The sequence below is a fragment of the Myotis nattereri genome (assembly GCF_964212035.1).
Source record: "Myotis nattereri genome assembly, chromosome: 7".
In the NCBI taxonomy this organism is placed as follows: domain Eukaryota; kingdom Metazoa; phylum Chordata; class Mammalia; order Chiroptera; family Vespertilionidae; genus Myotis; species Myotis nattereri.
The window spans coordinates 37278815-37292327 of record NC_138082.1 but is presented as its reverse complement, the minus strand read 5'-3'; the positions used below and the strand labels follow the sequence as shown (position 1 = coordinate 37292327).

At 43.8% G+C, this 13513-nt stretch overlaps 1 protein-coding gene across 1 annotated transcript in view; it reads right to left on the bottom strand.

Annotated features, from left to right (window-relative positions):
* Positions 1–12898, bottom strand: part of FRZB (frizzled related protein) — a 33424-nt gene extending 20526 nt beyond the window's left edge. Inside the window, exons 1-2 of the mRNA XM_081095727.1 lie at positions 12027–12898; positions 4496–4543 (exon numbers count right to left, since the gene is read on the bottom strand). Of these exons, the coding sequence (XP_080951853.1) occupies positions 4496–4543; positions 12027–12504 (526 nt within the window). The 5' untranslated portion in view covers positions 12505–12898. The remainder of the gene's footprint in view (positions 1–4495; positions 4544–12026) is intronic.
* Positions 12899–13513: the final 615 nt, after the last annotated feature.

The window sequence follows — 13513 nt, the reverse complement described above, 5'->3', positions numbered from 1 at the left end:
GAACATGCCTGGTATGAGGAGGTGGTCATTCCATTTGTGGTGAATGGTCAGGTGGATGAAGTCTCAGTGCTGGGGATCTGGGAAAACAATTGTACCACATACTAAGAAAGAAAGTTGCGAGGAGGAAATTTTTAATGAAAAGTTTACTTTGTTTCTTAAATCTGTTGTTATTGGAGTGCGAATAGACTGCCCAGGTAGAAGTGTTTGGAGGAGAAGTGTGGTACTCTACCTGGGAGAGTGATCAGAACGAGTCGTAGGTGATGGAGGGACACCGGTAGGAAGAGATCATTGTAAGGAGAAAGGAGCAGGGGCCAAGCACAGAGCCTCGGGGAATGCCCACCGCTGGGCGGCAGGAGAACCAGGACAGTATGGGTAGCCGCCCAGGGAGGAAAACTACTGCAAAGCAACAACAACAAGTAGATATGCCACTATAAAAATAACGTTTTTTATTTACCCTAATTTGGTCTCCAATAAAGGGTAGATGTTTTCCCAAGTCAATTCAGCCTCTGTGGTCAGCAAACATTTGCACCAAAGGGGGAAGCCAACCAGATTCCTTCCCAAAATTAGTAGGAAGCCCCAAGGGCAGAAAGAAATTGGAAGGAAAGAGAGAACGGGTCTGTACTACCCAAGCGAGGCCGGCAGAGGCCATCCCCCTGGGTGCCTGGCAGGTGCAGGCGACCGGGAACCTGCAGTTCCTCAGCGGCTGCCACTCAGCTGCCCGGAGGAGCGTCTCTGAAGGACCTCTGAAGCAGGGCCAGGAAGAGGCCAGTGAGACACTGGCGTGCACCCCGCTTACCCTGGGGCTACTAGTAATGCAATGCCCTCATTTGAAAACACAGCGGTGGGCAAAAGTAGGTTTACAGTTGCGCCTATAGAAAATGCATTGATTAATAAATTAATAATAATACAAGAATAAACTCTGTGTTTCATGTCATCAGAACTGTAAACCTACTTTTATCACAAGGGAACCCCGAGGTCACTATAATCTGATTTTATATTAGGAGGCAGACCCAGAGAAGTTATGTAATTTGGTCATGATCGTATAATTAATTAGTGTCAGAAATTACCAACTCTATCTCCTCTCTGGGAAATTTGTGTTTTTCAAATATAAAAGCTCATAAATTGGTCACCGTCACAAAGTAGAAGACTCTGGGGATTCTTTTTCAGGATTACTTTAATAAAAATATATCTTTTAGCCGAAACCGGTTTGGCTCAGTGGATAGAGCATCGGCCTGCGGACTGAAGGGTCCCGGGTTCAGTTCCGGTCAAGGGCATGTGCCTGGGTTGCGGGCATATCCCCAGTGGGGGATGTGCAGGAGGCAGCTGATCGATGTTTCTCTCTCATCGATGTTTCTAACTCTCTATCGCTCTCCCTTCCTCTCTGTAAAAAATCAATAAAATATATTTTAAAAATATATATATATATATATCTTTTAATTGCATCATTTGATTACCTGCCTCAATTTTCTGTGTTGACTTGACAGACCTAGTGATTCAATGGAATAGAACTAAAATTGTTTTTCTCCACATTCCAAGTTATGGAAACAAGAGAGAATGTTCTCCTTATTATGATAGGGAGTTTACACTATCATAGTGAGCTGCTCAGACAGAATTATTATTTCTAAAAAAAGAAAATTGTTAAGTTTAGAGGCACAGGATAAATTAACCAGAGTGAAAATTTCTTTTCCAAATTTCAGACAGAAACAGCTTGACACTTTTGAAAGACGGGTTATGTGGATTACAATGTTTTTATGTCTTCCTCATTTCCTGTTTTATCATAATCAATCTCAGCTGTTACATTACTCCAAAGAACAGCATTTTGACAAATTATATTTTCTTTTCAGAACATGCGAATGCAAACAGAATGAGTTTGGTTTTGTTTGCTGGCTTTTCATCACTCCCGTTATGCCGGAGAACAGGAAAACATTATGAAAGAGGAACAGTAAACACTGAAGCCAGGAACGTTACATTCATTCTAGATAACCTTATACATTGAACTATTTTTGTATATTATGTATAGTGTTGTTGATGTCTTCTCTGTTTCACACGCAGAAGTGCTATGTTATTCTAACCACAGCTTCAGGACAAATTGATAGCACATGCACACACATGGCCAAAAATTTTGACTAACCCAACATACTGTGTATTATACAAATGAGCTTTTTGGTTTGTTTTGACCAAATACAATAGTGGGAGCGATCTTTAAAACAGAACTATTGCTGAACACTAATGAATTTTTAAAAGATAAATGTTTGTTGGGGCGCCTTTGGTAGACATTGTCTCAGCTCAAACACTTCTCACTCTGCTGGGAGTCAGTGGAAATCAACAGAGAAAATTGGTCCAATCTAAAGAAATAGATGTTTCGAACCTGTTTACAAACTTAGTAAAATTAATTTTTAATGTTTATAAATGTTATATTATTTTATGTTCTGCTTCCACATATAAAACACCCGACCAGGCAGTACATACAGACCCAAATCAATGAATTACTAGAAGAAAATGAATAGAAGTATATAATAATTAATTACAGTTATGATGTTCTTAAAGAAACAAATGCAGCATGAGTTGTATTAAAACTGGCAACAACCCAAAACTCTAGAAACATTGGAATGAATAAAGTGTCATCTATTCATATGCTAGACTACAATGAAAATTTGAAAATACTGCTCTACAGCATAATAAATAGCAAAGGAAACCACAAACACAAACGCACAAATTACATGCAGACTGTAGGATGCCATTCATAAAAGTTTAAAATCAGGCAAAAGTTAATATATGCTGCTAGAATTCCTGCCAGTGGTTATCTTCGGGAAGAAGCATGGAAGTTATGATTTGGAAGAGGCACGGGGAGGCTTCTGGAGTGGTGGCAATGGCTCTATCTTGATCCGTGTGGTGGTTACATAAGAGTGTTTACTTTGCGGAAAGGCACTGAGCTGCGTGCTTTTATGATTTATGATCTCTTCTGCGTATATGTCATACTTCATTTAAAAGTTTATTTTATGATAAGACGGAGTAAGTAGATTCCATCATGTCTTTCCCTCTGAATAGAGTTATAAAACCTAAACAAAATGCATGAAGCAGCTACTTAAGGACTCTGAAAAGTAAATAGTAGCAGGAAGATGAAGAAGACCAGTACCATCAAACTGGTAATGGATTCATCATTTTTCCCTTCTGCTAGGCCCCAGCTGAGGGGCTAATTAAAGCTCAATCATCAGGTCCCAGCAAAGCAGATTTAAAAGAGCCTAAATAATCAACTGCTATTCTTACTGTGTTTGTGCAAATAATCAGGCCAAATTGAAACTGGACTTAATACAGTAAAAAATTGGTCTTAATTTGGCTCTTTAATGAAAATGAGGGTGATTGGGGGGGGGAATTATGTTTTAAAGGACTCTATAACACAATTGTAAATAGTAGACTCTAGTTCAATTAAAAGCTTTATTTTTCACTTATGAAGATTTGTAACACAGTTTGTCTCCACCAGGTTACAAGCCCTATTTGTATTCAGGAGATACCACCTCTAGGCACCATCACTATTTCCTTCTGTGCCCAGGTCTCACTGTCCCTCTGACAGAGAGCAAGGGTCTCTTGGCTCTGAAGGAAAACTTTGCCCCTCTCAGCAGGAACAGCTACAGAAGAGACCTGAGCCCTTTTTCTCTGAAAGAATTCAGAACCAAGATCCTTAGGAGGAGAGGGGGTTAGGCAGTTAGACATGAGCAAAGCAAGGATGATGGGCCAGGTACAGAAAGTCACCAGGGTGGAAAGCCCTGGGTGCCTGCCACAGGACAATGGTAGGGTGCAACCTTGTCCCCAGCGTGACCTTCCCTCCCCTAGCACCTCACTGGCCATGCAGCTTGGACACCCTGACCTTTCCTCCCTACAGATAACATCTAGGCCTCAGCTGTATTTCAGCTCTGGGCTCAGAAAAGCTGAGCTCAGGACCAGCTGCATTGAATAATGACCGTCGGGACCCTGACCCTGAAAGGACACACCTGGAAAGCTGATGAACATTCTATTGAGATCTTCCACTGGGACCTCCCCTAAAATCTCCAGCCTTAAAACCCTTAGCACAGAGGACCCTGCTCTCCCTCTTAGGAGCACACCAGCGTCTTTCCCTTCTCCCCATCCTCTCCCCATCCTCCTAGGTGTGTCACCTTTACCCTCCACTTCTAAGCTCCAAGGACTCTTCCTTTACTTCTATCTTATTTCCTAAGCCCATTTCTTCCATGAATTACTTCTACCTCTGTGACTTTCCAAATAAATGTTCTTTTATATTAAAAAAGTATAGAATTCATAAAATTCATAGAATTTTTAATGACCAAAAGTAAAGGTCAATTTTATTACATGCTAATTTTAAAAATTAACATAAATAAAAAATAATTTGTATAAGCTTACTTTAAGATGTAGGGCACAAATGTCCCCAAACAAGACTTCAGTATCTGGGTTACATCAAAGATTTGACTACAAGTGAAAACCAGGAAGGTAGTGATGTACTCACCACTGCTCGCCCCTCTACAGTTTCCATTACTAGAATCCATAGGAAAATCTGAAAGGTGATAGAATAAAGTAAGAATCATCACATATTCATTATTACTTCAAGAGTCTATATATATAAAAAGCTAATATGCAAAGTGTCCCCTTGGGAGTTCGACCAGGAGACCGGGAGCTTGGTCGCTCACTATGACGTGCGCTGACCACCAGGGGACAGTGTGGAATGAAGAAAGGCCCCAGCCGGCAGCTGGCAGCCAGAAGGCCCCGATCGGCCCTGATCGCCAGCCAGGCCTAGGGACCTTACCCATGCACGAATTTCGTGCACCGGGCCTCTAGTTTCTATATAAAAATCTAATTCAGTCACAGTTATGATTTGGATAAGAATGCAGGTGTCTTAAGTAGATGCTTATTAGTGCCATGAGGTTGCCACTCTATCATTTATAGGTCAAATAAAGACAAGACCTATTCTTTCATCTGATTGAAAGGTAATTTATTTTTTATGAATCCTCATCAACTGTGCATAAAATTTCAGGATTTAATAAATTTTTTTAGTTTCACCAAATTTGTGAATTATGAGCATCCTACACAATAAAGCCCATGCACATATTAGGCACTTGCCCAACACTTATCTCTTGATGACTAAACGAGCCAAACACACCTCCTCAATAAATAAATGTGTCACACTTTAATGGAATACATTTAAATTCTTAGTGCCTAAAGGGGAAAAAACATTCAGAAAGCACTCTCATGCTCTTTGTTAACTATAAACAGTTCTTCAGCAGGATTACTCAAACCAGTGCAAATAGACATGGTAATTGGAAATTACCATTTGCACTTTTCATAATCCCGAAATTCCAGAAAATCGTAATGATAAATGATAACGGAAAGTTCTTCTGTGTTCTAATTAGGAAAGCAGCCTAATGAATAACAGAGGGCCTCAGCAAGGCACCATGCTGAGAGATGCCGTACCTACCTCTATATTTTGATTGACACTTCAACTCAGTACTTTTAAACAAGAGTTTTATATTTGTATCAACACTTTATGTTAAATGAGTTTAATGCCTGTGTTTATCCTAATTGAAAATAATGTTCTTTTTCTATGTTTTCATCATAGGTCATATCATGAGTAAGTTAAACTAGGAGGGTTAATACCAAGTTAGGACAAAAGCACCAAAAATTACAATTAATGAGCCATATACTATTAATTTAATGCCTTTTATTCTATTTAATGACTTCATTCACAATAAATGTATCCAAATAATGTGCCAGTGGCTTTCCCATTCCTGAGTAAGTCCAATAATCATGTGATGATATGCATGTGATTTATAAGATCTCTCTGTAAATAGAGAAATCCTGTTAACCCACATTTTAAATAATTGTTTAATGTTAAAAGGTTGGAAAAAAAATGAAAAACAAAGCTCTTCTCTTGGAAAAGAAAACTCCTTTGGTACAGCTGAATCTAGGGAAGTGGTTTTCTTCTTTCATTCTTATTCACAGAAAAATATTTCTACACTCTTAAGAGTGCTTAAATGTCAATTGTTAGAATTATAAAAAAAAAAAAGAGAAACAGTGTTCTAATTATAAATAACTCAAAAATTGTTTTTAGAAACTTAAAAATTCTAACAAAATCATCCTCAATTAAAACGGTAGGTTTTATTGGCCGGTTTTATGCCCCAGGTGTTTCAAGTAGGGGTCATAGAGATTTCCAGAAAGTTCCTAAAGGAGCCGGGAAGGGTAGGGAGCTTTTCCTAGGTAGAGAATAGCCTGTGGAAAGGTAAGGGGGTCAAAAGCCACAGTAGGTGGCCCAGGGACTGGCCAGGTTTCCAGCGTGGCTCACACAGTGGTGTAAGCTGAGAGAAGGGAAACTGAGACAGGAGGGATGAGATCGCGAAGGCTGGAGGCACAGAACAAACATTTTAAGCAACAGATTTGCATTTCAGGAAGATCGCCCTGTTGGAATATGGAGGGACAATACTGGAGGTGAGTGAGTCAGCTTTCATTCTATGGCCATAACCCCTGTGACAAACACTGAGATTCAAACTAAGAAAGTAGCATGAGAGAAAGAGGGAGGGGAACTGGATTTCAAGTAGATTCAGCGCACTTGATACCGATTGAACATCGGGGATGGCGAAGTGGGTGGAAGCAAGACTGACTCGCAGGCCTACAGCTGGAGTGTGGCAAGTGCCTCATAACAATACAGAAAATACCATAAAAGAATAGGCCTGTGAGGGTAAGGAAATGACGAGTTTACTCTGGAGCATGCTGAGCCCGAAAGGCTAAGGATTAGATGTGAAAATCTGGAATGCACATTCTCTGATATCTCAAAAGAAGTAATTTTATCTTTTGAAATCCCTTATCCAGGGTTGTTTTTTTTTTTTTTAATATATATTTTATTGATTTTTTTACAGAGAGGAAGGGAGAGAGATAGAGAGTTAGAAACATCGATGAGAGAGAAACATCGATCAGCTGCCTCCTGCACATCTCCTACTGGGGATGTGCCCGCAACCCAGGTACATGCCCTTGACCGGAATCGAACCTGGGACCTTTGAGTCCGCAGGCCGACGCTCTATCCACTGAGCCAAACCGGTTTCGGCCAGGGTTGTTTTTTATTCTCTTAAACTATACAGACAGTCCCCCAACTTACAATGGTTAAAACCTTACAGTGATGTCAAAGTATCACACATCCAGTAGAAACTATACTACAAAGTTTGGATTCTGGTCTTTTTCCAGGCTAGCAATACGCAGTCGGATACCCTCTTGTGATGCTGGGCAGCAGCGAGGAGCCACAGCTCCCAGTCAGGGGGATGATGTGGGTAAACAACAAACACTACAGTGGACTGCGTTGCCAACATTTTTTGGACAGTCTGTGCTGAGCACGTTTGCGGTAGGCTAGCCCAGGCTATGATGTTCATTATGCTAAATATATTAAATGAATGTTCAACTTACAATATTTTCAACTGAGTAGGGGTTTAGCATAACCCCATTGTAAGCTGATGAGCATCTCCATATAAAAGGGCTTTCACGATGATAAAAACAGTGCTTTCACTGCAACTTGATGGTCAAAAGACAGATTCTCTCTAAAATGAGGAATCACTTCTTTCTTCATAAAGAGGAAGTGTAGTGCAGAATGGGTTCTGGTTTGAATCTTCTTTCTTGTAATAGCTTTATGAGTTTGGATACATCACTGAACTTCTCTATTTGCTTCAGCTTTCTTTTCTGAAAAATGGATATAATAGTACCCTCCATGACATAGCTATTATGTAATTAATAAATTAATATGGATACACACTTAAAACAGCACCTAGAACACTGAGGTGTAATTAGTTCTTATTTTATGGCTGCAAATGATCCCTCTCCTGAGGATGATGCGTCCTTTCCGCAATCATGTTGTTGTTGTTAAATGTTTATACTGTGCTTTACCATTTATCAGTCACAAGAATATTTCTTTTGTTCTTCACAATCCTCAATGTTAGTCGAATGACTTGCTTAAAGTAAAACATTAATGGCAAATCTGGAATTCCAACTAACGGCCTATAACTCTAGAGCTGTGATTTTCTTCAAATTGAGGAAAATAGTCAACTCTTAATTATTCTAAAGTATATATCTATATGGTAACTCTTGATCTCCTCTTCTTATACATCTAGTAAAAGGAGAATGGCCAAATATAACATAGTCAGTTTTGCTACTTATAGCAACAACTATTTGGAAGTTTCTCAGGAACAAAATTAAAATGAATTATTAAAATAAGATTTGGGGACCACTGATAATTGGATTAACTGTAAATTAAATAACACTGAGATATTCTTCCCTACCCCTTCAGAGCATCTGTCATGATTTTACATGATGGATTCTTAAAATCGTGTTTTCTCTCCAGTTTTAATCTAAAATTTCCATTTCTCCTTTCCAATCCATTTTCCTCCTATCACACTAAATAAGTCTTCCTTCTGAGTGTTTGGCCCCTCAAATATTTGTAGACCAGGGCTGAAGAAAAGGCTGCCTGTTCCTCAGAGAGCGGAGAAATGATTAAACAGCAGTTCATGCATGTGAAAGTTGGCCCGGCTCTGCCAGGCGAGACAGGGCCTGGAGAAATGTGTTGAGCAAGAGCTGGGGTGACAAGTTAACACCACTACGGAGACCAGCAGTGACTGAGGAGTGATTATAAAGCCCTTGGCATGGCACGCCATGGGTGTTGTATAAATAGCTGTTAAATATCATACCGTAAATTTTCTGAAATACATGAGTGCTCTGCTTCTGATAAACCATCGGTAACTAACAAACAGCCATCAGGCTCATTCTCTTTTCCTGTTGCTCCCAAAGGAACGTGTTCTCGAGCCTGAGGTCCAGGTGGATTTGTATAAAATGAAATATTAGTAAGCTTCTATGTTCAGAAGAAGATCTGCTTCCCCAGGTAGGTCCTACTGTGAAGCTTGTTTTCCAGAGCTGACCTGACCAAAGCTCTAGGGTGAATCTCCAGTGACCAACATACCACTTCAAAAGACAAATGAACACACACAAGAAGTATCAATTTTCTATAACAATGGTAATCATAGTAGAACAGCTACAGCAGCAGCAACAACTTGTTAAGAGCCATGAACCAGGTGGTACATCTGCTGTTTAATTTCATTTTCACATGCCTGTAGGAGGTGGACAGCACTGTCCCCCTGATACAGGTCAGAAAACTGCATCAGAGAGGTTATATAATGTCCTTCTGATAACAGCTGACATAAAGCAGAATGAAGATTCAACCACTGGTCTGTCCATACCCTTTACTCACCATACAATATTAATTAGCCGGCTGAATGACTAACTTGAACTGATAAAATTCTCAGATAAAGCAGTCCTGCATGTAGCCATACCCACATAGTAAAAGTAAAATGTGGAAAAGGAATAAATTTAATGTGAATTTATTAGTAATGGTCAGGATATGATATTTGTTTTAAATATATGTTTTGCCCTTAGTATTTCAAAAGCAACAAGCAGTTTAAAGCAATACTCCATTTCAGTAAGACTTTGCTCTGTAAGATGTTCTAAACTTGTTTGCGGAGTCATACTGTATGTACTCTGAGGAAGCAGATCCATGTGAATGGCAGGATTTGAAAACTCCTCTTGGCACCGAAGGAATGTGAGAGGTGGTCCCGTTTTTATTCAGGAAGACCTTATTTTTATAGTCAGCTGGATTCTAGTCAGAGGACATAAGGACTCTGTTTATACCTGGAGGAAGAGGGGGCGGGGGCAAGCCCAGCTCCGTGAACTATCATATCCCACTGAACCAAGGAGTATATTTGCATCGTAAATTAAACTGGCCACATGTGGTAGTTCCTAAGTAATTCCAGGTGCCTGACAGTTTGACCCAGGATGGGGAATGTAATTTTCAGCAAACTGGCCTTGGAAACCAAGGGGACCCTTCAGGCTGGAATCCACCCCTCCATGCCCCGTTCCCACGTCCCCTCCGGCTCCCTCCTGCCACAACAGTCTGAATCACACTGAAGGTAAAGGCGGGGGGGAAGGGAGATCTTTACTAAAATATGGTTCCAACTGCCACCTACCCCTACTTATTTTTCTAGCAAGGATGGCGTCAGCAAAGCAGATACAGTGGCATTTTAAGGTAGCTCAGAAATCAGGTCCATGGACTGGCAAATTGTTCCCACGCATGTCCTATTTATGTGAGAGCTCCAAGGAGGCAATTGTGCTGTGTCTGGTCCACAATGGTAGGGAACTCGGGGACACCAATGGAAACTGCTCTGAGAGCCATTCACCTGGCCAAACCTCTCTCATTTGAGGGCCATCTCTGAGAGGCTTCGGAGCAAGTCTTCTCCTTTAAGGGGAGGACTGCATTTCACAGGAATCACGGGCACCTCACTCCTAGCCCCTGGCCTGAGAGGAGCATCAGCATTTAACGGATTCTAAGGACTTGGCAGCCCAGAGCAGCAGCTCACCCAGTTCCTCCAGCGTCTGTACCGTGTGTGACAGTACTGCAAAGGCTCCAAGTGCGCGTTTAGCCCAAAGAGTAATTACAAATTCATTTCTTTCTGATTATTTTATACAAGCAGTTCCTGGTTCTTGATCAAAGTCAAGAAAACCATAGGTATATTCAAAGAGTGATACACTAAGTGAAGTGACCGTCAAAAGCTCTTGAAATCTTTCTGTTCAGTTTTGGTTTTGTGGCTATTCATACAAATACTTTCCCCCCTCCCCCACCCCCACTCACTTTATATTAAACGGGTAATGTACACAAAGAGCAAATTTTTTTTCAAATCAATTATCTGACACCCAGGAACTATTACCTAGACATGGACTGAGGACATGAGCTTAGGCTGAGCACACTGAGAGGCAAAAGGAAAACTTTATGCCCAAGAAAAGGACAGGAAAGGAGGCAATCAAGTCTTCACAACCAAGAACAGAGCTGACCTGGGAAGGGTATGAAAGAAGACCAATCATAAAAGATTGGGTTTATTTTTTAAAGGACACGAAGGGTGACATTTAAGTTTGGGTTAACTGGCGGGCGCGATACTGAGTTAGCGTGAAATGGACCCTAAGGAACTAGGTTCAGCTGGGGTCTTCAGAGTTATGACTGTCATACTGAGACCAAACACCAGTGAGAAAACAACCTGTGGTTGGTTCTATTAAATGCAAAACAGCAATAAAGTTTTATGGTAGGGAAAGACTGAAATGAATGTGTGGTTGATGTACACACAAAAAGAGCATGAAATAAGGTACTAAAGACAAATTACTTGCAGAAGGTAAGAGTGGGGTAAGCGGTGAGATTAAAAATAACATTACATGAGTGTGTGATGATAACACGCCTTAAATATAACTCCTTTCACTCATATGTCATTTACAAAATGACTTGGAGGCATATGGGAATGTGAAAAGCGCCGGGCAATGTCACTCCGCCAGCTCCGTGGCAGGAGCAAGTCGCAGGGGCTAATCAGCAGTGCATAGCAATGTTTCACAGCTGTTTCAGTCCGGCATGGAAGGACAATTTGCCTCATTGAAAGGCGAGGGAAATTTAAGGCGAAGGTAATTGCTCAAATTGGATTTTGAGCAAACACATACCACTAACGTCTGTGGGTCCGAGTAAGGTTACTGAAATTATCTGGGCATTGTTAATGATTAGAAGAAAATGGTGCTTCAGTTTTCTGTTTACACCATACAATGTTGACAAGCATCTCTAAAACATTACAGAGAAAACGGGTGATTGAGAAAGCGAGGGAACCGGGCAAGAAAGCTCAGTGACTGTAAACAAATAAGCATTTTTTAAAAGCATCCCTACACAAGACCTGGATACTTCCACGTGCAAGGAGTGGAAAGTGAGGGGTGCGTTTTGAGTAGAAGTGAGATGGGAGTGGAGGAACCGGTGTGTTTTAGAGAAACACATCATCTGCTGGAAGACAGTGCAGCAGTTGGGAAGGGTGATGAGGGGAAAGAAACGGAGATTAAGAGAAGTGGTCGGAACAGAAAAGACAGGATTCGAGAGTAACGGACTCCGAGTGGCTGGCTGTGAGGCAGGGAGGGAGGCTCGCAGCGCCAGGACTCACCGGCGCCGTCGGCAGTGACGATCGCCTCGGGAGAGATGCACACGCCGCGGTCATACACCGGCAGCTCCTCGCAGGCCAGGCTCTCGGGCCACGAGTGGCGGTACTTGATGAGGATGGGCTCACAGCCCTGCCGGGCCCGCTCGCACACCGACTTGCAGGGCTTGATGGGCTCGTGCTGGAAGTCAATGGTGCAGATGGGCGCGTACATCGCGCAGAGGAAGAAGAGCAGGTCGGGGCTGCAGTGGGTGCCCAGCAGACCTTCGAACTGCTCGATGGCCAGGATGGCGTTGGCCTGGGTGCTGTGGTGCAGGTGGTTGGGCATCTTCGTCATGTTCCAGGGCAGGGACTTGCACAGGGGGATGCGGACAGGCTCGCAGGCTGCAGCCCGGGCTCCGGGCACGCGGAGCAGGCAGAGCGCAGCCAGGGCGAGCAGCCCGGCCCGCAGCAGCAGCCTCCCTCCCGGGCGGCCGCAGCCCATGATCCCGGCGGGACGGGGCAGGGAGCAGCTGCGCCCAGCACGCCGAGAGGCCGGCTCCGGCGGCTCCTCCTCCCCCCTGGAACTGGACACGACGATCTGGGAGCCTCGCCTCCCCGGCAATCTCCCGGCTTCCGAGGATCAAATTCCCCCAATGGGGTCCCACGAGCTCCACCGAGCTCCCGCCGCCGCCGCCCCGGCCGCTCCCGCCGCTCTGGCTGCCCTTCCCGTCGCCTAAGCCTCGCGGGGCAGCAGCACCTATTTATTTCCCGTCCCCTCTGGCAAAACTTCAGACTCCGCAGATGAACCCGATGAGAGGAAGCGAGGGAGAAATGAAAACAACAGTAGAACTCAACGGAGGTCGTTGGTGCTCCGGGGTGGCACGTCCCCTGGCTACAGAAAGGTGCTAAAAGGAGCATGAAAGTCCCCGCAGGGAGGAGGAGGGCGTGTGGAGGCCGAGCAAGGAAGGAAAACCAAAGAGAAACGTCCCCCGGGGGGCGGGGCGCTGTGCAGTAAGAGTTTGCAGGTCTTGCAAGCTGAGCCAAAAGATCCACTTTTTGCTGGGAGCTGCCGCGGCTGCAGCGCCCGCGGCCGGGAGGAGCCTCGACGGGAGGTCTGCGCCCGGGACCCGCGGGTCTCCGCCTTCCTACCTCCAGGCCAGGGGGGCAGCTCCGCCCCCGGTGCAGACCCGGCCCTCCAACGCCGGCCCCCCTCCCTAGGAAGGAAAGGAGGGAGAGAAAGAAGGGCTGTGGGTTGGAAGCGGAGGGGAGGGGGAGCCTGGAGCAGTCAGGACGCGATAACCGAGACAGCTCCGACCGGAGACCTGCAGGTCTACCCCACCCCCACCCTGCGGAGCCTCCCGGGCCGGCCCCGAAGGAGAGCCTCCGGCCCCTGACTGAAGAGCCACCCCAACTTCCAACTGAGGAGTCTCCCCAGTTCCGCACTTGGGAACCCACCCAGCCCCAATCTCCCTGGTAACGGAAGCTACAGCTTTATCGGTGGGAGCACCACA